Source organism: Colletotrichum siamense (assembly GCF_013390195.1).
Source record: "Colletotrichum siamense strain Cg363 chromosome Unknown KSG_Cg363_contig10, whole genome shotgun sequence".
Taxonomy (NCBI): domain Eukaryota; kingdom Fungi; phylum Ascomycota; class Sordariomycetes; order Glomerellales; family Glomerellaceae; genus Colletotrichum; species Colletotrichum siamense.
In genome coordinates, this window is record NW_023501023.1 from 1,921,799 (window position 1) to 1,945,248 (window position 23,450).

At 53.3% G+C, this 23,450-nt stretch overlaps 6 protein-coding genes across 6 annotated transcripts; 3 read left to right on the plus strand and 3 right to left on the minus strand.

The window, feature by feature from the left end:
* Positions 1-460: 460 nt before the first annotated feature.
* Positions 461-1,774, plus strand: CGCS363_v014402 (uncharacterized protein; the record flags this gene model as incomplete). Its single annotated transcript, XM_036646251.1, has 2 exons — positions 461-918; positions 1,024-1,774. 2 exons carry the CDS (start codon positions 461-463, stop codon positions 1,772-1,774), a joined length of 1,209 nt encoding a protein of 402 aa, XP_036488057.1.
* Positions 1,775-2,228: 454 nt separating this feature from the next.
* Positions 2,229-3,453, minus strand: CGCS363_v014403 (Methyltransferase OMS1; the record flags this gene model as incomplete). Its single annotated transcript, XM_036646252.1, has 2 exons — positions 2,229-3,273; positions 3,320-3,453. The coding sequence occupies 2 exons, from the start codon at positions 3,451-3,453 to the stop codon at positions 2,229-2,231; spliced, it is 1,179 nt and encodes a 392-aa protein (XP_036488056.1).
* Positions 3,454-3,888: 435 nt separating this feature from the next.
* On the minus strand, positions 3,889-5,591 carry impact-A (the record flags this gene model as incomplete). Its single annotated transcript, XM_036646253.1, has 2 exons — positions 3,889-5,407; positions 5,479-5,591. The coding sequence occupies 2 exons, from the start codon at positions 5,589-5,591 to the stop codon at positions 3,889-3,891; spliced, it is 1,632 nt and encodes a 543-aa protein (XP_036488055.1).
* Positions 5,592-6,196: 605 nt separating this feature from the next.
* not1 (General negative regulator of transcription subunit 1) lies at positions 6,197-12,964 on the minus strand (the record flags this gene model as incomplete). Its single annotated transcript, XM_036646254.1, has 4 exons — positions 6,197-6,235; positions 6,301-12,248; positions 12,301-12,622; positions 12,713-12,964. 4 exons carry the CDS (start codon positions 12,962-12,964, stop codon positions 6,197-6,199), a joined length of 6,561 nt encoding a protein of 2,186 aa, XP_036488054.1.
* A 1,771-nt stretch (positions 12,965-14,735) lies between these two features.
* imp2 (Septation protein imp2) lies at positions 14,736-20,216 on the plus strand (the record flags this gene model as incomplete). The annotated part of the gene is made up of 7 exons (XM_036646255.1): positions 14,736-14,763; positions 14,816-14,920; positions 14,982-15,268; positions 15,336-17,994; positions 18,047-18,156; positions 19,008-19,192; positions 19,271-20,216. 7 exons carry the CDS (start codon positions 14,736-14,738, stop codon positions 20,214-20,216), a joined length of 4,320 nt encoding a protein of 1,439 aa, XP_036488053.1.
* Positions 20,217-21,454: 1,238 nt separating this feature from the next.
* CGCS363_v014407 (uncharacterized protein) lies at positions 21,455-23,330 on the plus strand (the record flags this gene model as incomplete). Its single annotated transcript, XM_036646256.1, has 3 exons — positions 21,455-22,529; positions 22,583-22,944; positions 23,001-23,330. 3 exons carry the CDS (start codon positions 21,455-21,457, stop codon positions 23,328-23,330), a joined length of 1,767 nt encoding a protein of 588 aa, XP_036488052.1.
* Between the last annotated feature and the right edge of the window lie 120 nt (positions 23,331-23,450).

Below are 23,450 nucleotides of genomic sequence, written 5' to 3' on the forward strand. Positions count from 1 at the left end.
CTATAATATAATTAGCCTCTAGGAGATCTTCTATATATAAAACCAGGCCTAAAGTACCACGCTCACAAACTTTCAGGGGGTGTATTGTACTACTATGCAAAGGACCAGACAGGGGCTGAATACCGCTACTCCACTTAACCCCACCATCTTACGTCTTTTGCCAGGGGTCCCGTGGAAAAAAAAAAAGTTCAGCCAGTCGGAAACAAGGGAAGTGTGAAAAAAAAAAAAAAAAAAATCACGAGAAGGGAGCCTTTGGTTCGCAGCGTTTGTTGCCCAGCAAACATCCCGCCCTCTGAAAAAGACCCTGAAAAGTACCCGGGGAACTCCATCTGGTCTATTCTAGCAACAGGCGCGCTATTTGTTATCGAGTGTCTTGGTCGCAAGACGATCCATCTACAGTCAATTCTCAACTCAGCATCAGCCCAACCGTCCAAGCAAACAGAGCAATCCACCATTCAATATGCCGTATAACACTCGACGCAAGTCGCTTTCTTTGCCATCTCTGGGAATTCACGTACCTGGAAGCCATGCCCATCGCAGTCCCGCCATCGCCAGCTCAAATCGGAACATCTCTGAGTGCACACCGAGTCGCATCACCATCATACCCCCCGTGACACTACAATCGAACAAGCGACAGAAGCGATTCCATGGTGACGAGACACAACGCAGAGGAAACTCGCTCAAGCGCCCCGACGAGAAAAGCATGCTGGAGCACACGCCACCGCCATCCCCGACGGCCGAGGACGTCAAGATCGGAGACTGTGGCAACACAACATCATCAATAAACATCAAGCTGGAAGGGATTAATGACGAGATTGTGGAGGCCGTCATCGTCCAACTGCAGGCGACCGCGAACAGGCCCCATCTGGTTAAGGAGCTGGCGACTGTCTTGTCGCAGCAGTTGCCTATCGTCCAACAGTACGCATCATTGCCACCTTCTACCCCCATGCCTCTTCCCTCTCACATTGGTTCTTGCTCATCGTCCTCGACTCTCTTGCCATGCGGTGTGCTAACGAATTGAAGCTCTGCCAATCCTTGCGCCATTGTATCCTCACGTCTCGCTGCCTACGTCAAACGATCGTGCTGGAGCACGCTTGCACCCTGTCCTGTAGCCAAGGAGTCGGAAACGGTACATCCTCGCAGAACTTACTTTTACCTCACAACCTGCCCGAGACGGCCCCTTCCCGACTCAACAATGCCACTCCTCGTTCAGCGGTCCGTCGTCTCTCCATCATTGTCCAGTGTAGCATCTGGGTCTGAGAACGGTGATGACATGGATTTGCGCCGAAGAGAGTTGAGTCCATCACCAGAGGTGGATTTGTCGTCTCCCGAATTTGACGATGCGGATGACGACTTCGCGATGCCTTCGACGCCTGTTGGGTCACTTCCCACTAGTTTGAGGTATGCCAGAAGCCACCGGAGTGCCTCGCCTCCCCTCGAAAAGGACGAGCGAGAATTCACGCAGACCGCCGATGTGCTCCAGAAGCGCAAACTCGCTCGCGAACTCTCACTAGCTACTGCTGACCACTCGACGGCCAATACGTATGAAGGGTCACGTGAGGATACCATGTTCGAAGAGAGACAAAGTGTTGCCGTAAATGGCAATGTTGCCCCAGTCCACTTCCTGACAAGCCCTGCTATCAAGGCAACTATGCCTCCCAGAAAGGACACTGATGGGGACAGCTGGCTGAAGCTAGGTGCACTCCTAGAGTGGGATCATAGCCCGGAAAACATTGAACTCGACGAGCTAGATTGTTTACTGGACTCATGTTGAGCGGTGTGTGATGTGCAAGGTGAAGCTGGAGAAATTATTCTTGTTTGTCCGTGCCGAGATCTCATGTCCAATCCACAGTTGCTGCGTCTTGAAGTGGTCAATGGAACATTGATCATTTCAAGATCGGTCATGTGGTTGTGGTTTGCCGTGAAGAGCAGATGATGGGGCACAACAACTTGTAGCCACCGACATCATGATTTCAAAATCGAAGGACATGTTGTGCTAGTAGATGTATTACAAATGTAGGATGGATGCGTTCACGAAGGCTAGGTTTTGCGGGGATTCATGAGCCAGGGAGACGGAAAACAGGGAATACGGAAGCTCTTGGGTATGATTGAAATGAAATAAACCAACCTCTCCTGTCTTAAACCTGCGGCGCACTTCCATTTCCACTTCTTGATGGCCATCGACGCGCTAAGCGCCAGCACCGTCATCCTCCCATCGGATGGGAAACTCAACAGGTGTTCTTGACTCTCAGTTCAATCCATAAAGTGGTTCCCAGTTGGGTCAGGTAAGGGCGCTCGATCTTGACGACCTCAAGGCCGGGCGTGGATTGAGCGGCGTTATGGACGATTTCGGCAATATCTCGATTCCACCAGCATCCGTACTTCTGAAAGTGGGCTGGTGCTGACCTGTCTAGTAGGCCATTGACGATGCCCCACGACCCCCTCCCATGCTCAACAAGAATGATCTTCCCAGTGTTTGGTTTCACCATACCGGCCAAAGTTCTGATCACTTTCTCCGGGTCTCGCACACTGCAAAGGCCAAACGTCTGAACGACAGTGTCGTACTTGGCTGTTTCCGCCGTACCTTGTATAGGGGCAGGCACAAACATATGTACGTCAGAGCGAAAGAATCGTAGTCTGCCCGATAAATAGGAGAAGACACTATATCCATCTTGAGTCAACTGTTGCGTTTCAATTGATGGTGCGACGCCCTTCAGGTCGGGGACAGCTTCGGATACTTTATCCAAAGCGACCGTCAACATTTCTTTGGAAATGTCCACACCCGTAAAGGACAAAATGGTCGCAGGTGTCGTGATCCCTTTTTTTTGATCGTTCGTGGTTGCGGATTTGGGTTGTTGAACGACGTGGCTCCAATTGTAGAAGGGCAGATTGCGGCCAGTACCCATTGCGACTTCCAGGACATGCCCCGAGGCTTCAGCGGCTAGTTTCTGCCTTAAAGATGTAACCCCCATCATCCATTCCGACCCATCGAGGTACTCATCAAATCTTCGAGCTGATTCTTCCGTGAACACGGCAATCTGGCCCGGCGCACACGCGTCTGTAGCAGGTTCTGGGCCTTGACGGCCAGAGGAAAGCCAACATGAAGTGAGCATGGTGCTGACATAAACGCCCATACCCAACGCAACTATGCCACAAGCCAAAAGAGACGTTTTTCTGGATCTAAATATTGCGTCGGCGGTCTCGAGATCGTTCGTTTTCGACTTTGGCGTTGTTGCATGGGAAGAGCGAGGAGCAAACGGTCTGATAGAATTCCTAGTACAGTTAGTGCTGCAGGAGCTGCTCCGTCTGGGCAACTTACCTCAAAGAGGTGTCCTTCTTCCATTGTATCCGAGACGATGTGAAGCGCCGGAGAGCAGGAGCATGAGTAGTGGTAGGCAGCACTGGGGCGGGCAAGCGACCAGCTCGACCTCGTAGCCCGTGGCGTGGGACCATGGCGCTTCTTCTGGCCGACGTCAACGGCTGGAGGGAATGGCGCCGGCTTATTTTACAGCAAACGCTGAAAAACACGAATCGCTGCGAGCACCGCAGTTTCCAAGGGTCCAGGGAAAGGGTGCCGTGAGGCAGGTAAGATTGAGCTTCAAGTCTTGTGCTGGAAGATAATTGTCGCAAACCCGCTGGTCACTTTGGGCACGGGGTGGGGCCGTGGTTTGGGACCGGATCGGGGTGCCCCGGTACCGAAGGATTAGGTCTATTTCAGCTCTCTTAGACCCTCCATCTAGCTGTGATCGGTATAATAAGCCACTTGTTTGATTTCATCAGACGTGATGCCGGCCTTTTTCGCGGGTTCACAATATTGAAGATAGATGAATGACTGACCTCTCACAAAGCTGGAGCAGCAAGTCACACATTCAAACTCATTTGTCCTAGTCAAGCCTTCTCCGACTTTTCTTGGTAACGTAGCTGTAGTATGGAGTTTAGGTTGAGCCAGCCCTTTGCACCCCAGCCTGATGGCCCCAATTCTACGTCGGGTCTTACTCGCACGTAGAACTGCCATGCTCTTCGGTCCATTTCTTGCGGTGATATCTGGGGCGCCCAACTTTCAAAGAGGAGCCTCAGGGCACCTAGTAATTTCCCAAGGTTCTGGCGCAGTTCAGCTTCAGACTCTTCCTTGGCTGCAAGTCTTGATTTGGAACCGGTCTTGCCACCTTTGCTATTCCCCTGCGAACTAGGCCCGGAGGCGAAGCTTTTCAAGAGGTACGCTCTTGCCGACTCAGGCCTGTGTATTGCTACCCCGACGCTGCGATCACAGCCATCGTGGCCTTGGGAACTGTTGCTGTTCCTAGCCGGGTTGCTGGCTAAGTGCTGAAGGTCGAGAGCCCATACAGCGGCTCCATCGTGTCCAGCAGAGCTCTGGGATAGCCTCAACCGGTCCGATAGCGCTTCGATCACACAAGTCCTCATCAGTCTCCATCTGTCGGGTCCCAACATTTCACCTCCATACCAGCGACTCAGCACCACAATAGCCCCAGTCGCTTCTGTCTCCCTCATAAGACGTAGAATGAACTCCCCGCATCCTGTTTCGCCGTCGTCTTCGCAGCCTTCGCGGGTATCTCCATTCCCATCCCCGTCTCGATCACCCTGGTATAGCCTGTAACCCCATGCATTGTGAGTTGCGGTTTGTAAGCTGGGCTCAGATGTGAGTAACGAATGGAGAATACCAGAGACTTGCGAGGGTTGTTCTAGGGTCGAGACTCGCGCGACGAACGTCGATGACTTGAGCGTCACCTGTGTGCTTGTAGTCCATCTGGAAGGCCCAGTGATAGATTTATCCACGCTCATCTGGCTTGGCGCATTCATTGTCAACCTCGCATTGGCCGTGGCAATAGCGGTTGGCACTGCCACCTCGTGTACCGAGCGGGCATGGTAGTCACCCCGTTTAAGAACGGTGATACTTCTGCCCATGACTGTCACTTTGGGCTGACCCTCACCCCAGGACACGCCTTCGGGTATACTGTCGTTGAACCCAAGACTGGCGGCTTTGGACCTGGAGTTGATACTGACAACAGCCTGAGCTAGGCTGAGGCGACTGGAGAGGGGCTGCTCAGGCATGGTGAACCGCAAAAGCTCGATGGCAAAAGCAAGCATCACCGGCGCACGATTGGTGTAGATGGACACTCCCTCAAGGCCCTCTTCATCGGTAATGACGGGCAATGCCAAAGCATCTTCCTGGCCTGTGCTCTGCTGCTCCGACTCAATGCTCGAGCTAGCACCAGGATCATTTCTCGGCCGCTTTCGATCGGGTCTACTGGTTGGCGCATCCCCAGCTCGCTTGTTGCCTGGCCGCTTCAGATGCGACTTGCAGGCGGACTGGAGAGATCTGGCGGTCTTGGAGTCCCCGAGGGCACCCTCAACCACGTCCGGCAGGGCATCTGCAATTTGCTGAATGCTATGAAGCGTCTTGATAAGCAGGCATACTCCAACACTTGCCGTTACTTCAAGAGTGCCTCCAGAACCTACCTGCGAAGGTTCACAGCCTGGAGTGCTTTGACCTGGCTCATGGCAGTCATCATTGGCACTTTGCGCGCCGTGATAAGCCGCAGGAGGTCTTGGAGATCCTGCTGAGAAGCCATCCGGAAATCCTGAAAGGTAGAAAAACCCTGTTCACGCAAAAGCAGAAGTGACAATTTGACGGGCGTGGTTGGACTTGACCACGAAATAGACACTGATGCGGACTTGCATTAGTTGGGGTGAAGACTTCTCCGTTATGAGGGGCCTATGAAAGATACCTGAAACACCATGCGTACTTATCATGAAGTCAGGTACCTAGCGATAAGCATTTGCTCCTTCCTAGTACCACATCCGGCTGGCAAGAGAGGCGTCTAGAGAATAAATTGCCTCGGCCCTAGCGCACTTGTGGATGCCACATGAATCAATGCCAACTTGCGCGACAACTCATGGTCAGCCATACATCACATCAATGCCAAAAGGCTTCCATACGTGCCAAATTCTCAACTCTCGTTATCTTACATTTATGTAAATACTACATCTGCGTCCTTTAGTGTCCGCATGGTACGCCTGTTTAAAAATCATCGCCAGCACTCCCTCCCAACCCCTTTGACGCCGCTTCATCCTCGGCTTCTCTACCTCACTTTTTAATTACTTGAGAGGGACCATTTCCTCCGGAATTCCGTCACCTGGAAGCTAGTGCAAATTTGTCAACACTTCCTGGAGAAGGTCATGCCCTCTGCAAGACTGCATGGAAGCGTTCAAGAACCTGGAAGGCTGCATTAGCTGTCTGCTTCTCAAATCACGAGAAGGGCACTGGCGCGAATGACTCACCTCAGGGGTTGACTTGACGAATGGAAGCTCGAAGAAATTGTATTTATCATTCTTGAGCAGCTCGACAACAGTAACCATCAGACCCCACGGCTGGGGCCAGAATCCGATGAGGCGCTCCCACAGCACGCGAATGATTTGCTGCTGGATATCTGGTTCCTCTGGATCCTTCTTGTACCCAACAAAGGCCTCCAAAAGGACCCGACTGAAGTAGTTGGTGTGGGCGTTGGGAAATCGGAGCTGATTTGTGATGCTCATGATAAGATAGTAACGGGCTTCGGGAGGTAGTTCGTGAATCAGCCTAAACAGAATAGCCACATCTGAGGAGGCGGGGTTGAAAACATCGGTGCCCTTCTGCGTCGCCTGTTCGACCGCATGGTTGCCCAGGTGCAAGGTCACAGCATCAATGACCCTCAGGTTGGCGTGAATAGGCACATGGCCAAAACCTGTTTCCGTGCATTGGCTGTCGACTATGGCTCGGGCAACGTGTGCCAACATGTCTTCGGAAGGACCATTGTGCAGCGCATGATCGAGCACTTCAAGAAGTCCCCATTCCCGCAGTTGGTATGCGGAGTTATCCAGACCTTCAGGTGATTCCCGAACCTCATCCATACGATCAACTTGAAGTCCCGGGAATAGAGGATCTGGCATTTTGAGGTGAGCAGCCGGGTTTGCTGTCAAGATGGCGTTGAGGAGTTGCTTGCAATGCGGGGGAACAGTGGCTGCAAGCTGATGGGAGTGCGCTGCAAGATACTCCGCGTAATCGTGCTGCAAAATTACCAGCAGCTTCAGCGTAGCGCGGTAGATTTCTCTAGCCACGTTTGATGGCTCTACCGCCTTGACCTGTTCTCCGACGTGTTCCAAAAGCAGTTGAAGTAGTCTGGTGAAGACAATCCAGCCATTGCGGTCCTTCATGATGCCAGGGAGAAACACCCGATGCTGCAGAAGTGACAGCCACCCGAAGACAAAGCCAGGAAGGTATCTGGGGCCAAGATCGGCAAGTCTGGAGCCAAATTTGAGAAATATTTCAGACCTCTCCTCTTCAGGAAGTTGCTCAGCCGTCGATTTGATCTCGTAGAACAGCACGGACAACAGACGGTGGAACACTCTCTGGTTAAAGTGCTCGGCACGTCGTACGTGGTGATGGTTGAGGACCAACGTAATCAGGGCCAGAATCGAGTCGAGATAAACTGCTCGGCTGAGAGCACCCATTGATTCAGGTGCACTGTGCAACCTAATGAACACATTGATTATCTTGGCCAGAGCATCAACGGCGAGGAACGCATCGGTCAAAGTGCCGGTAGAGTGAACAAGATGCTCGAATCGATCCACTGACAAGTCTGTGGCAACTCTAATGAAGAAAAATAGATCGTCTTTGCTCTCGACGATGCCTCTAAGTTGCATCTGCTGCACAAACATAACGGCTGAATTATCTGATGCGTTTGGGTTATTGCACAGATGGATCCATTCATCGAAAATGTACTCCATCTGGTCCTGTTGCAGCGTGACTCCACCTTCTTGTTGCTCGAAGTGTGGCATGACTTGTCCGGACAGTTTAACTTTGAGTCGCTGTGCCACGGCAGACTCTGAATCTTCTTGAATCCACGTCCAAGCAGCCTCAAGCGTAAGGACAAAGTCTCCGTAGAGCGCGAGAGGCCGATTGCCAAGGAGAGTGAGATCAATCATCTGCTCCAGAAAGTCGAGCGAACCTTCCTTTCTTGCCTGCAGTGCCTTGGCCATTGACGTATCGATATTCCTCCAGTCCAGAAGATCGGTGCGTAACAACGCAGCCAACAGGGGAATATGGAAGAAAGAGGTGCCAGGTTGCTGTCGGAACAATGCCGTCACTCTGTTGTTTAGTGTCGGACCCGAGATTTTTCGCAATGTTTCCAAGACGTGCACCAGACTCTCGAGGGCAAGATTGTCATCAATCGGGCTGAAAACAAGCTGGATGATCTGGTCTGCAGCGAAAATTGCGAATTCCTCAGATGTCTGCGAGGCCTTGATCATATGCTGCACCAAAGCGTCCACCACATCAAGGACAGGATGGGGCCTGGGCAAATCGGCGAAATGTTCCTCGCGGGCTTCTGTCGCCACACGTTGTAGCTCCAAAAGTAACTTCTGGACGCGCTCGACCAAGGCGCGACCATCCATCTGGAACGTCTGCGGCCTCGCGTTCGCCATGTTTCCGCTATGGACGGGACCGTACTGCTGCTGAAGTTGAGGGTTGATATGCTGCACAGCCGGTGTCTCCGAGCTAGCTGCGAGACTGGGTATAGCCGAGAATTGCTCTTGGAGGACCTCGTTGGCGAGCGAACGTGTCGCATCGGAGGCAGACGGAACATGGGAAGGGGCATTGGATGTGGTTGTCCGAGGCTGACGAGCAAAGTCATCGTAAATTGCCATCTGTTCGGGGTTCAAACCTCCCATACTAGGCGACAACTTGAAAGGGTTTGGAATAGTCCAAGCCCATCGGCTAAGGGAAGCATCCACATACGGGTCGGCAGGCCGTTGCACCCTATGACGACGTCGCGCTTCTAGCTCGGGCTCAATCATTTCCTCGATCTCTGGAATAGCTCTTTCTTCGGCCTGTTTTTCGATAATGTTACAGGCAAGGTCCAGATTCGAGTTAACGCACATGATGATAGTGCCTTCTGGGAGGCCCTGAGGAAGATCGTTGGACAAGTTTCGCATGTAATTTGTGAAGTTGGCCCTCAGGGGCTCCTTCGATGTCACCAAGGCTAGGCTGCCGGCAGTAGCTTTGACCATGTTGATTGCCGATGTTCTGACCCTGTTCTCATCTGGCTCTGTCGCGAAGTCTTTGTGAATCATCTGCTGCGTGGAAATAGCAGCGATGGTAACGGATCGATCCACAACAGGTTGTATAATGTCTTGTAGTGCTCGCGTCAGAGCAGTGCGTACAATTTCATGAAGTCGAGTAGCCGTTACCACCATCTCATTCGTGGGCGGGATGTGGATGAGAGGTCCGAGGTCCGGTATCGAAGCTGCAGCGACCTGAGGCGAGAGGCTGGCAGTAACGCCAGTGGTGATGCCGTTGAGTGATAGACTCTCAAAAGTCTCCAGTGTATCTTGTGGGAGTAGCTCTTGGGTTTCTTCTACCACAGCGCGATTGAGAATTTCCCCCGAAGGCTCGATACTTTTGTGATCAAGATTGAGCCCCTTGCACAAGACCTCGATCTCGAATTTCAAGTTGAGTTTGAGTTCCGCATGATGGTACAGTTCGATGAGCAGGTGGATGATATCCATTAGCCAAGGGTTGGGCGGGCGGAAGACGGTCGAAGTTGCGCCTTGTATGAGGACCTTGCAGACGAACGGAATTACTACAATAAGCCTCTTCGTATCATGAGCCTCAATGAGCAACTGCTTGAAGGCGATGTTTCTGTGCTTGATCGGTTTGTCGCGCGCTAGGGTCAAAAGTCCCAGCCAGCCGCCAAGGTTCTTGAGGTGAGATCGCTCGGTTGAATTCTGCATTGTAGCCTCGGAATTGAGCATGCGTGCGACACTAACATACGTCTCTCTCAACACCTCAGACCACAGAACCTTGTCCTCGAAGAGCTTCACCAGTTCAAGGTACACCTGATGATAATTTGGTTGCATCTTTGCACGCTCTTCGACAAGATGACTGGCAAACCACTGCTGGTGACGCTGCTCGAGAATGTCTCGCAGTTCTTTGCACATCGATTGAAGAGTCGTCTCGGTCAAATTATTTAGGACAAACTGAATCTTGCCCTGAGTGTCGCTTGACGGCTCTTCGAAGTCGACGCCAGGCGAGCGTTCTGTGGCATTGATAGAAATGAAGGGCGGCGGCTGGCGCTCTGCACTTCGCCCTTCGGATGTATTTCCGTTCGTAAGTGGCTCAGCGCTAACCGAGGACCTGTGGGCAGGCGCTGCTGTGCCATTGCGCGATCGGGCAAGTTCGTCTTCATGATCCCGCACAACGTCTTCAGCCTTCTTCCATGCCTCGGTGCCTTGCAAGCCAGGGATCTGCAGTAATTGCCTGCAAAATCCCGGCCATTCCCGAAAGCGCGAGAAGAGTTGCATCAAAGCCTGTAGACCAAACTTGTACATCGAGTCCTCCGGCATATAGTCTCTCACAGCTTCTAGGATCATTCCCAGACCGATTTTAAGGGGGAGATCGGAAATCAGCTTGTGTGAAATGATACCGCCGAAGAGAACAGCAGTCGTTGCAAGCGCTTCCAGTGGGTAATCGACGTAGTGAGAGTACTCGTCAAATAACCCGTGAATCATGCAGGCAAACACGTCCTGATCCAAAGCCTCGCGAGAGTGCTTGTACCGATCGAGAATTTCGACGATATTTCGCACTTGGATCTCGTCGCCGTACATCTTCTTGTAGTGCTCCTCCATCTTGCTGTTGGCGGCAGGGGGCAAAGCATTACCGTCCTTCCCATTAGCATCAATGATGTCATCGAAGCCCTCACCATAGTTGATCAGCCTCGGGTAGACAGTGATGCAAGAGCGTTGAACCATGATGAGGTCCTGAAGTGGTGTCTTGGGAAGGAAATCCTCTAGAATTTGGAGAAAAGCGGCAACAGTTCGAACCTGCAGCGTCGTGCTGGACTTGACGTGAGGTTGTCCGTCCGGGGGGCGCTGAAATTGCAACTCAAGGTTGGCCTTGATCAGCAAGAATTGCAACAGCGATCGCGCAATCTCATTGCTCCTCTCGGCGTTACGACGGGCCCAGCTCGCGAGGTCAAGATACTTTTCGGCATGCGCAAGAGCCGCGAGATCTAAGCCAAAGCCATTCGGCAAGTACACCAATTCGTCCAACCACTTGTGCTTGAGAGCGTGGTCGAAGATGAGGGGAAGATCGGTTGGTTTGACCGCATGCGCATCGATCAACCGTTGAATCACCCATTCCTTGTCTTTTTTCCACAAGCTGTCAAGCACGAAGTCGTGTTCAGTCGACCGTTTGTAGAGAAAACTCTCAAACAGTGAATTCAGAGTGTCGACGGCCATTGTGGGCCAAGGCTTTGGTACTCCAAACGCGGAGACGACAAAAATATCCAGGTTGGGAACCACAACTTCTTGAAAAAGTCGCTTAGCTTCCACACTCTGTGAAGCATGTACCGAATGGAGTGCGACATGGAATACCGCAGATAGTGCCTCCACGGAAACCAAGGCATGTTTGACAGCAAATGATGCCCGTTGCTGGATTTCTGGGGATGATTGCGCATAGGTATCCAGAGTCAGAGTCGGCACCAAGCCCGGTATGGAGCTGGCGTCTAGTTGATCAGGCTGCAGAGAGGCAAAAGCGCATATGAACGAAAGTTGTGTTTCTGGGTTTTCCCAATTGCCGCCCCATAGTTTCTGAATATCAAATTCTGCATCCTCCCGCGCAATCGGCAGCAAGGCATTGTAGAGACGGAGGAACTGTCGAGACGAAACCCGCGTAGATCTATGGTCAAAGTACGATACCACGTCCTGCCATCGGAATGAGGCTGGTAGGACTCGGCGGAGAGCTGCAGTCAGAACGGACGGGTCATACTGTGGTGTCTGACTGATCGTGGCATAGATAAGGGCCATCGACACCTGCTCCTCACTCAGTTGAATTTGTTGAGGGCGATTCTGCAGGTAGGACACGCAAGCCTCCTCGTCCCGGGTAAAACCAAACCCAGTTCTCTGAATGTAAGTGGCCAGAGCATTCGGTGGCTTGTCAGCTAGAACCCTAACAAGATCCAGAGCGGCAAGGACCTCAGATGGCGGTGGCGGTTGGGCATCCTGCCATCTAGCAAGCACCTTGTAGGTGAGTTCAACCTTCGCAGCGGCGTTGAGATTCGGAGGTTGATATTGGATGAAGCGATCGACAAGCATGGCGACGAAGGTATCGGTTAGGTCCGCATGTTCGTCGTGACCTCGCTGGTTAAGAATGTTGACGAAAGTGGGGAAGTTGGTTGAGAGGATAGCATCCGCTATTACGAAAGTCAACATAGGGCCCATAGAGAAACGCCTGGGATAACGAACCTTTGGTCTTGAGGTCAGACCTAGATCCCATCTTGAAAGCCAATGCGAGTATCGTTTTCTCCAGGGCATCTAGCTTGAAAGCCTCCATGAAAGTTGACATATCAAAGTCGCGGAATATATCTTCTGTGCCCGTCTCAATGGACTCGGCAATCTTGTTGGCCTGATTGACATCATGGGAAATCTTCTTCATCTCGTTCACGAGTAGGTGGAAATTGCCGTTGCCTCCGGGGCGCGGTTGACCGTGAAAGATGTGTGCAGCATGAGCCGCGACGAGGCGTGTGAAGTACTTTGCGAAGACCTCCATTCCGTGTTCATCGATGAGCTAGGAGCGACAGAAATCGCGTTGGTTAGCGAGATAACAGCGTATGTGAAACTGCCTAGTTGATGGAAGGCGACGTAGTTGCGTGCGTACCTTTCGTAATTGCTCTGCCTGCGTCTCCCACTTGGCGCGGTCCTTATCCTCCTTGATAGCTCCCAAAAGGAGGTAGACTTGAGCGACGGCGATCTTGACCACGGGATTGGGCCCTGTCGGACTACTCGTACTTGGACTTGCGCCCGCACTCAAGGCGGCGGGTTGCGATGGATGGGGCGAGTGCCCAGCCCCGGTCTGCACTGTTTGCGAAGGATACGGAGAGAATGATCCCGATCTTGGATGTGGGACCATGGGATAGTATTGCGAATAGGGAGTGCGCAAGGCGGAGGCGTCTGTCCTGCAAGAGTTCAGACAGGCTTGCCTTCGCCAAAACTTCCTAAATCGTGCCGCCCGTGAAGACTACCGTACCCAAGACGCCCACATGAACGACGGGGAGGTTCAAGAGCTGGGCGACAGGTGGCTCAGACTGGCCGAGGCTGACGACAGAGGAAAGACAACGGAGCTGCGGGATGTTGGCAAAAGCGAGAGCGGTGTCGAAGATAGGTAGCGTGGGAGAGGGTCTGCTCTGGATCTGGCCAAATGAAGGTGCTGCGGAAGGAGAGAAGAGGAGGGGAGAGAGCTTGGTTCGGCGTCAACCAGGCGCAATCAAAGTGAGGTACTTGCTGGTATGTGGGCGGGGACTGACACAGCGACGTCGAGGTTTTCCGTATTGATTTTCTTTCCCTCCAAGGTCTGCTGGAAGTGCAGACACAGAGACAACGTGTAAAGTGGATGGGCGAAAAGGTGCGACGCTGTTCAAGGCGTCTGTCGTGAGGAGGTATGTGGTGCTGAGGGGGCCAGCTTCGCAGAAGAAGAAAATAGACTCTGAAGGGTTTACGTGAAGACGTGGAGGCTCCAAGTTGCAAGCAGGGGGGTTGGACTGTGTGAGTGTCCTGGATGCACCCCAAAGGTCGGCAGACTGTCAGGTAGGTAGGTGCCTGAGGTAAGGGTGGTACGTGCCTGTGCTGTCCGTATCTCAGCCGGATTGGCACCTGAGGGGTGAGGTGCCTGGCACAATTCAATTGGAATACCTGAGGTATATAGCGTGCTAGTGTGGGGAACAAAGCCAAGGAAGACACGGAAGACACCTTCGGTGCCAGGTTTGACTTGACCTGGACAGGACAGTCTAACTTCAGCCCGGAGAGCACGTGATGTGTCAAGTGGTCCCTGAACTTCCTGCTTGGACGGCGAGCACCTGACTACCTAGGTCGGTATCCACGATACCTAAGGTACCTATTATTCACTGTTGTAGGTAGCGGGAGCGGCGGACTGACGAGGTACGCTACCTAGGTACCGTACCTTAAGGTACCTACGTATGTAGAAGACCATACCTTAGGTGCTCGCTTACCTACCTATCTACTCCATAAGGTACTTTTTTGTTTTGTTCCCTATTCTGTGTAGTTTACTCTATCGTGTTGAATAACTCCGTAAGGTACCTTAAGGTGCCTACCTTACCTAGCCTACCTAGGTAGGTAACTGGGTCGGGTAGGTCCACTACCTTAGGTAAGGTATGGCCCCTGGTCGGGTCAAAAAGATCCGCCTCCCGATGCTGGACGGGAGCACCTCACCACCCATGGACGAGCCCGGCCTTTCGCCTGACATTGTCTTGCCTTATGTAACATCCCTTACCTCACAGGTACGTATCACGTGCTTTTTGGAGGAGGCAAGGGAAAGCTGAGTTAGGTACCTCACAGAGTACGGGTCCGTTCCTCAGGTAATTATTCGTAGACGCAACCAGGATGGCCTAGTTACCCCGGCAACCACTCCAAACAATAAGGCACCACCCACCACCCGCTCCCGACCTACGGATGCCTAGATTCATCATTATATCGGCGGCACGAATTTGGCCATCGCCAAACAGCCTTCGGGAACAATCGTCTTCCAACCACAGGTCATTCTACCTGCCGGCGTTGCCCACGAACAGCCTCAGAATCGACGGATATTCCACAGGCCGGCGACAAATTCACGACGCTGCTGGCGTATAGACCCGACCAACGCATCGCAGGACATGCCTGCTTCTACCATGGAAAGCCCAGCGGTGGCTTTGTCTTGTACGTTTAATATCGCGGTTATCATGTGTCGAATGTTGCTGATATGTGCAAGTCGCGAACAACTTCTGGGGTAAGGAAGATGCCGGCGTTGGACCCCTTCTCGATCGTATGGCTGCAGCCAAGCAAACTTGCGATGAATTGAAAGCATTTTATAGTGGTTAGTCAATCATCGCAGACTACTTCCTCTCAGAACTTGACGAAGTTGATGAATCAAACAGCTCGCGCCTCTATCGAAGACGAATACGCTCGGAAGCTACTGTCTCTGTGTCGCAAATCACTAGGCTCTCAGGAGATGGGAAGCCTCAAGAACTCCCTGGACACTGTTAGGGGAGAAGTAGAATCAATGGGGAAGCAGCACCAAAATATCGCTGCTCAGATGAAGACCGAGCTAGAGGAACCGCTGGCCGCCTTTGCTGGCGCAATGAAGGAAAGGCGCAAGATTGTCCAGAATGGTATCGAAAAGATTCTCAAGACCAAGATACAGCAGACGCAGCATGTCAACAAGGTCGGCCTATAGCTACCCAGGGAGCCCTAGGAAACCCATCGAACATTCGTGCTGACTCGCGCATCAGACTCGGGATCGCTTTGAGCAAGAATGCCTCAAAATCAAAGGTTACCTGGCACAAGGCCACATGGTCATGGGCCAGGAAGAGCGAAAAAATAAGGCAAAGCTGGAAAAAACGCAGATTAGCGTTGCGACATCCAACACAGAGTATGAGAACGCAGTGAAGGCCCTCGAGGATACCACGGTGCGCTGGAATCGCGAGTGGAAAGCCGCCGCAGACAAGTTCCAGGATCTGGAAGAAGAACGGCTGGATTTTACCAAGAGCAGTCTATGGACTTTTGCCAACGTCTCCTCTACGGTCTGTGTCAGCGACGATGCGTCATGCGAAAAGATTCGTCTGTCTTTGGAAAAGATGGATGTTGAGACTGACATCGTCGGCTTCATCAAGGAACGGGGGACAGGGCAAGAGATTCCAGATCCGCCAAAGTATATCAATTTCTGCCGGGGTGATGTCAACGATACTCAGTCAGAAACATCTGACGACGACAACTATTCTGTCGCGCAATTTCCGAGAAGCATCAACCCAGCCTTTCGCACTTCGTCGCCGCAGCCGTCAACCTACGAATCGCACCATGATCCAAACTCCAGTCTTGCTCAGGATCTGGGCCACAAAGAGCCTGCGCCTGCAGCAACTAGAACGATCGCCATGGACGCTGGACGAAAAGAAGGGAACTCATCTTCGTCGAGGCACATGGCACAGGACATGTTGCGAAAGACAAGTCCCCCTTCTAGGAGCTTTGCGTCGGATCTGGACCACAAGGATTTAAATCCTATCCCGAAAACCTTTTTGTCAGACCTTGGGCATAAAGAAGTCGGCTCTTCATCTCGAGGCTTCATAACAGACATGAGCCACCGGGAAGCAACGAGCTCTTCATCAAGAGGCTTTCCGTCAGATGTTGGACCCAAAGACCCTATTCTTGCTCCCCGGAGTCTTGGGCAAGACTATGGGCTCAAAGATGCCGGCGCGTCTGAGAGGAGCCACACTCAGGAAATCTCACTGGCTAGGGAGATCATGCCTCCCGTTGCCCGGGAAGCCCCTAGCCTCTCCCAGAGAATGCCACCACAGCTTGAGAAGCAACGACAAGTGGCGCCAGTCCCGCCGGCATCTCAGCAGCAGAGCCGTCTCCCTCTCGATATCAATCAGCACGGTACTTTTGCTTCAATTCCCCACGACCCATACCCTCTCGATGGCATGACAATGCTATGTCGAAAAGGACCTCCATCGGAACGCAGCTCGCATCCTGCGTCGGCAAGACCGTCCAGCCGCGATTCTCAAAGTGACTACTCCAACCCAACCTCGCTCTCTAGTCAGGAGCCCCCGAGCGGTAAGGTCTCGCCGATCAAGCACGAACCGGTTAGCGTACCCGCATCAGTACCGGCTCAAGCACAAGCACCGTCACCGGCCTCGGCAACGGCGGAAAAACAGGTCCTCAAGAAGAAAAGTGGTTTCTTTCAGAACCACAGCCCGTTCCGTCGCAAAAGCACCAAGGAAGTTCAGGGCACTACCACAAACAGAAACACTTGGCATCCTGTATCTACGCAAGGAAGCCCCTCACGTCGACCACAGGTATACACGCAAGACGCCCCGAGTCTGTTGGCGGGCAGATCAACGATAAGTCCTGAGCCGATTGACGCCAATGCCAGTCTGGCGTTGAACGTCGGACAAAATGTATTCTCTGTTACGACGCCGGACCTCGAGAAAAGAAAAGGATCAAATACACCGAGCGCACAGCCTGAAACGGATCCTATTGCGCTGGCCCTCGCCGAACTCAAGGGCGTTGGTGTAGGCAAGCAGTCTAGCATCCGTGTCTCGGCAGACCGCTACCACGGCATTGCAACACCCACTCCTGGCTCGCAGCCGTTTTCTCGATCGGTGCCGCCAGCTGCAACCAATGCCGCTGTCACAGCAGGGCTTCGAGGAACGCCCCCTCCTTCTTACGACCAACAAGTGGTACAGAGACTTGGGGTTCCGCCCCAGGCCGTGACGGCCAAGGCAATGAAGGAAACGTCTCAGAAGTTCGCCGACCAGACTCGCAGCATGTTCAACCCGGCGAATCGGCCTGGATCGGGAGGATATGCGGGCTCATCTAGTCCTCGGCCCATGACCAGGGGTAGTGACGTTCCACGAGCAGCATCTCCAGCGCCACTTCGCAGTGCTTCCCCTAGGGCGCCGGCGACAGATGACTCGCGAAGTGGGCACAGGAGCTCCCCGCGCAGTGCGTCTCCGAGGGTCGCGCCAGCAGACGATACTAGGAGTAGCTATAGGTCGGCGTCGCCTAATCCGCACAGCTCTCTCGGTAGAGGCTCGTCGCAAATGAGCAGTGGTGCGCCTAGACGAGGCTCGGAGCAATCGTTTCACCGCCAAAACTCGCCGAGCAACATGTCACGAACAGCTTCGCCGGCACCATTCAGGGAGCAAATGCGACCAAGCAGTAGTCATGTCAGCAACGATATGGCAGTTCAGCTTGCTCCTGTGGGTGATGATAGCTATGGTTCGGTTCGTGGCCGAGGCGGAGTACGACCAGGAACGAGCTCAAGCAACCGGGCTATGGGCTTATATGATGGTGGTGGGCCACCAGGACAAGGCGAGTCGAGACAACGGAGTAAGAGTGTTGCAGATCCATCTCGACAGTACACACACGACGGCCGACCAATCTTGCACTTTGGTAAGTACATTGGGAATCATCAATAGAATAACCTGGCTAACAAGATCAACAGCTAAAGCACTGTACATGTACCAAGCAGCGATCCCGGAGGAGCTGGGCTTCTCCAAGGGAGACTTCCTTGCAGTGCTGCGGCATCAAGACGACGGTTGGTGGGAAGCGGAGGTACACGGGGGCAACGGCCAGATCGGACTCGTTCCGAGTAACTACCTTCAGCCTTGCTGAAAAGATTCGTGGCCATTGGCTAATGCAGGGGGCGCAAAGTAAGGCACGATCTGCGAAAGCTGTGATGTCATTCTTGCAAGTACCTTACGAGACACATGTTCTTTGGTCGCCGTGTTGATGAGTGCTCATGATGCGGATGACCGGTTTTGGGCTGTGCTTATTTGCGGATTTGTGATGATTTGCCAGGAGTTGGGGCTCATAGCTGTCTGGGAAAACGTCACGTTCAATAAAGGACAATAATTGCACATCTTCGTACCAACCTTCCTACTTACATAAAGAAGTCAGACCGGGTGTCATATGCGGCCTTCCATTAACTGGGTCTCAGAGGAGCCCCGTCCTGTGCCTCATTGCGCAAGGCTGGGCTAGGTGGCCCATGACCTTAGAAGCCTGTCCAATTTCCCCAATTCTTAGCTCATACTTGTAGTGCATATCTGCCATCGTTTAGTTCAGATAAGGTAGGTACAAACGTGAGCACGGTCACAGGTGCTCCTGGTCGGGGTACGTAGAACCAACCCCACTTACTACCCTAGGTTCCTTAAGTTGTGCTCTCCCTTGCTCCCTCGTCTACATCATCCTCCCCCGGGGCATAGTGATGAGCTGCGACGTATCCCTTGCTCAGAACAACCATCGACCGTGACTGCACGGCTTAGGGGAAACAGAGCGAGAGGAGAGGGAACAGCTCAAGCGTCTTACGAACCATGGTATGAAACCGCACTTCTCCGTATCTTCTTGACGTCGACACATGCCGATTGTGTGAGATACACAGGCTAATATTCTATCGGGCTTGCCAGGAGGCTCTTAGCAAGGCATCCCGAGCAGCTACCTCCAAGACGGCACAGCGAACTTTGGTGAACGTGACTCTCCTGATAGGAACGTCACTCTTACTTCTGCCCCTCGCTGCCACCGCCTCTCTCCTCTTCTTCCGGAATTATCTGCCTGACCAGGTCGTGAGCGCACCGGTTCATCTTCAGTATGGGTACGTTTTCCGGTCACTAATCAAGCCGGTCTTGATCCCATTCCCTCTTCTGGCTGCCTTGGCTTACAAACGACACAGCTCGGGGATCAATCCGTTTGGAATAGCCACCATACCAAGCTCCAGTCTGAGGACACAGCAGGAGTACGATGTGTCTGTCACTATATCTCTGCCTCGCTCGCCAGCCAACACGCATCGGGGCAACTTCATGGTAGCTCTGTACCTGCTTGATGCCGGTGCTCTGTCAACCGGCAACAGCCAAGTCCAGCCTCAAACCCCCCCAGAGCCTTACGGCCACTTCGACGGCAAATCCATTTTGTTTTCGTCACGACGGCCCACCCTCGTGCCGTATCAGGACCCGTTGGTCTCACTGGCCTCTCGTGTCTTGTTCATGGTTTACCACATTCTCTTCTCGGACTCCCAGACATGTGTGTTAACGGTGCCGATGGCCGAACGCGTCCAGCTGGGCAAGGGCTCATCCCTGCCGTCGTCGGCGTATCTGGAGATCCAGGGCGGCCAGAGCATTGAAACGTACCACGCGTCAATAACGCTCACGGCACAACTGCGCGGACTGCGCTGGCTGATGTATCATTACCGATTACCAACATTGACCGCGGCGATAATTCTTTTCTGGTCATCCGAAATTTTATTCATGGCAGGAGCCTGGTTGGTCTGGACTGGACTTTCGGGCTCAAGTTCCAGGTTGGCCTCTGGACGCGGGGAAGACAACTCGAAACTTGGTATGCGGCTCAAGAGAGAAGAGGGGAGCGGGGTGGATGAGCTGTCAGATGCGCCCCGGACTTTTCCTACCTATGGAAACCAAGCACCGCTCAGATACGAGCCCGAGGTCAAGGAAGAGCCACAGTCAGGTCTTCGGATGGAGGACCTCGTCCCACTCGGAGGTGAAGCTGACGATGAAGAAGAAGACGACGGACGGGCAAGTTTCAAGGGTGATTCGGGCATAGGGACAAGTTATAGCGAGGGAGGATCGGGTAGCGTTCGACGTAGGTCGTCCCACAACCGCTAGCAGTTTTATTAGCGGGATATGGATGGTGGAGTATGAGGTTTTGATGTTCGTGGTGGGTAATTCTTGGTCTTCGCTTATTTTCACCATCACGCGGCCCCCGCGGCTGCTAGACGCCGGCGAGAATTTGATGCGGTTGCAGCTGAGCTTTCCAGCTTAGGTAATAATACTGGTCCACTTTGATTTGCCCGCCCGTCCCAAACCACGTCAGTACCACCTTAGTGTGGTCCAGCCCCTCCACCCTCCTCACTGTTTTCTCCAGGAGCTCCACCCGCTGCAGTGTGCTTCGCTACCTTAGCGTACCTACCCTCTTAAACCACTCACTCACCGCACTGCTTTACACCGCACGATAGGATGCGAATTCGGCCTGTGTAGTCCTTCTTCTTCGTTGACCCTCTCTTTTTCTTGAGAAAAAAAAAGTGTCTCTTTTCTGCTGGCTTTCTCCCATTATCTCTCGCATCTCATCCTACCTAAGCTCTGCTCTGCCTTTCCTCGCCGGTCGTACCTGGGATCTTGCTATTTAAGTACCTACGTACTTGGAAAACCAAGCCTGGCTAAGGTACTTCACGTACTAACAGCGCCAAAGCTCACTACACTGCTCTGCTACGTAGGTACCCAGCTTAATTGCCTCTTCACCCGCCTTGCCCGCACCGCACCCCTCAGACACCGCCGCCAGTCCTGCCACTGCTCTCACAAAGAAGAAGCCTTGTCCTTGTGTCGACCAAAGTAGCAACAACCTTCTCTCAGCCTCATCATTTGCCCTCCTTGATATTCTGTGTGGTCGCTGACAACGGGACGTCAACCAGATTGAACTGCCTTCGACCCCAGCCGCCGGGGGCATCATGCACACCACTTACTTCTAGGCCCCTCCGTTCAAAGTCCCATAGCCTGCCAGGCCCACTCAGGACCCAAGCCAACGAAACCGAGAGACGGTGAGGGCTAAGCAAACTTCAATCATATCCTCCCGCCTCGACCTAGGGCAGTCTCTACTCACGCTTTGGTTGTGGCGCTCGTTCTTGCTTCGGCTCTTGCTTCCTATCTTTACCCTTTATTCCCCTCCGTTCTTCGCATTCCATTGTCTTGAGAGCCTCAGCCTTTTGCCCCTCACGCCGACGTCCGAATCCATCGAACGACCGAACCCCGCTGGCGCAATCTGCTGTCCGAACAATAACGACAGCCTTGACCGATATCTGCTTGCAACTGAGTACGTTGCCCAGACGCGACCGATCTCCCCCTCAAACATGCCCTGCTTCAAGGGCATCGCCGTGAGCATACACGCAAACGGCGCACCTCTCCCCGAGTATGGCATGCAGAAGCAGTCGCGCTTGTCCCGCATCAGCACCTACATTCCCGTTCCACAGCCAAACATCAACCCTGAATCCAACAAACCGGAGCCCGCAAAGTTCGCCATTTCCATCACTCTCCTGACACCAGGCCTGCCCATCCCCTACTCGACACCGAAGCCCAACGAAAGCAACCCTTACCCGAAGCCCCAGTTCGTCGGCGGTCTGCCAACCGTCGCCCATGGGCCGTCAAAGTTTTCCGGCGTCGTCAACCCATACATCCCCATGACCAACTCCGAGAACGAAACGATAGCAGCGTACATCTATTTTGATGGCAGAACTAAGGAAGAGGTTGCAACGCTGCTGAGGCCGGGCGAGGAAACATGGGTGAACAGTCGCTGGGTACAGGTTCCCGACTCCGAGGGCGGCGGTTTGGCGGAGCGAGAGTTTCTCTTTCGCGAAGTTGGACTGGAGCGTTGGCTAAATGGCTTGGACCTTCAAGGCCATGATGCAGCCGAGAAATTGGAGCGTCGCCGGCAAAAGTTTGAGAAACGCCGTCGGCGTCAAAAGGCGGCAACCGGGTCTCCTGGTATGCAGATGGAGGAAGGGCCCAACGGACCTAGAGATACCCTTCGGTATGGCGCTGATGACGGCTCCCCCGTCGAAGCTGTGTTTGGCGAAGACGATTCTGATTCCCTGTCTGATGACGACGAGATCCCGGAGGCGACTGGACAAATCAAAGTGCTCATGTTTCGGGTACTGGCCTCCGGCGAGATCAAGAAGGGTGAATATTCACCACAGTTCGACGCTCATGACGATGACGACGACGCCGACGCCTCGAATCAGGGCAATGGAAAGTCAGGCGTTGATGCAGACGTTGAGCACACGACGAGCTTTGCCAAACCCAAGACGTTGGACCCCAAAACCATCAGCACGCAAACTGTGACGGGGATCGACGGCCCAGACAAGCCTTATGCTTCCTTCACTTTCTTTTACCGCGGAGAACGTAATTACACCCCGTCCTACATTGAGCGTCATGCCTTGGTGGCTCTCGGTCTTGGTCCATGAATTGCTAATCCTTCCTAGGCCAATTGCAAAAGATAGGCATCATTGCCTCCTCCAAGGCAGCACAGACAACGCCCGGTTCAGTCAAGAGGCGGTCAGGGCAGTTGGATTTCTCCAACTTGGGCCCTCTCAAACCCTCGGGTACCGTTGGTTTCTCTGCTTTCAGAGACCAAGACACGGAGGCCGCCAAAAGACGGAAAGCTCGCAAGAAGAGCAACGGCAATGTCGGAGGAGCTCTCAACGACGACAGCGACGATGAAGACGATGAGAACGAGCTCATTGGCAAGATGCAAGATATTGATGAAAAGGATGTGGATAATAAACTCGCCCCTGAGGATGTTAAATTTCAGGGGGAGCTTGCCGACGGCGTAAATCGCATCCATGTGAGTACTTGTTTGGTCATGACTTTCACTTCGGTCCATTAACAAAGTATGAATAGCTGAAGAGGGCACACTCAGCTGAGCCGGACCGCTCTGTGTCTGCGGGTGCTGGAGGCAACCATGCCTCTTCCAGTCTCGCTGGCCTCTCTTCTGCGACGACGGCCACCAGCGGCGATGGTCAAGTGGCAACAGGCACTGATGAGTCGGTGCGATCGACAATTGGTAGCCCATTGAAGAAGCACCGCCCCAGCATCAACGCGGGCAATGAACCGGCGGGATTGTTGCCGCCTGGATCTAACCCCGGATTCGGTGAAATCTTGAAGCAAGCACCAGCACAGACGACAGTACCGCCCGCCTCGACTGGAAAGGACGAAGAGGAGGAGCTGTGAAGCGCACTGCCTAGGATCAAAAGACGTACAAGGCTGTAGACGACACGGCCTCGCTTGTACCCAAAAGGGATGCGCCGAGGACCGATGCCAGTCGTCGAAGGACCAAACTTGGCTGCACAA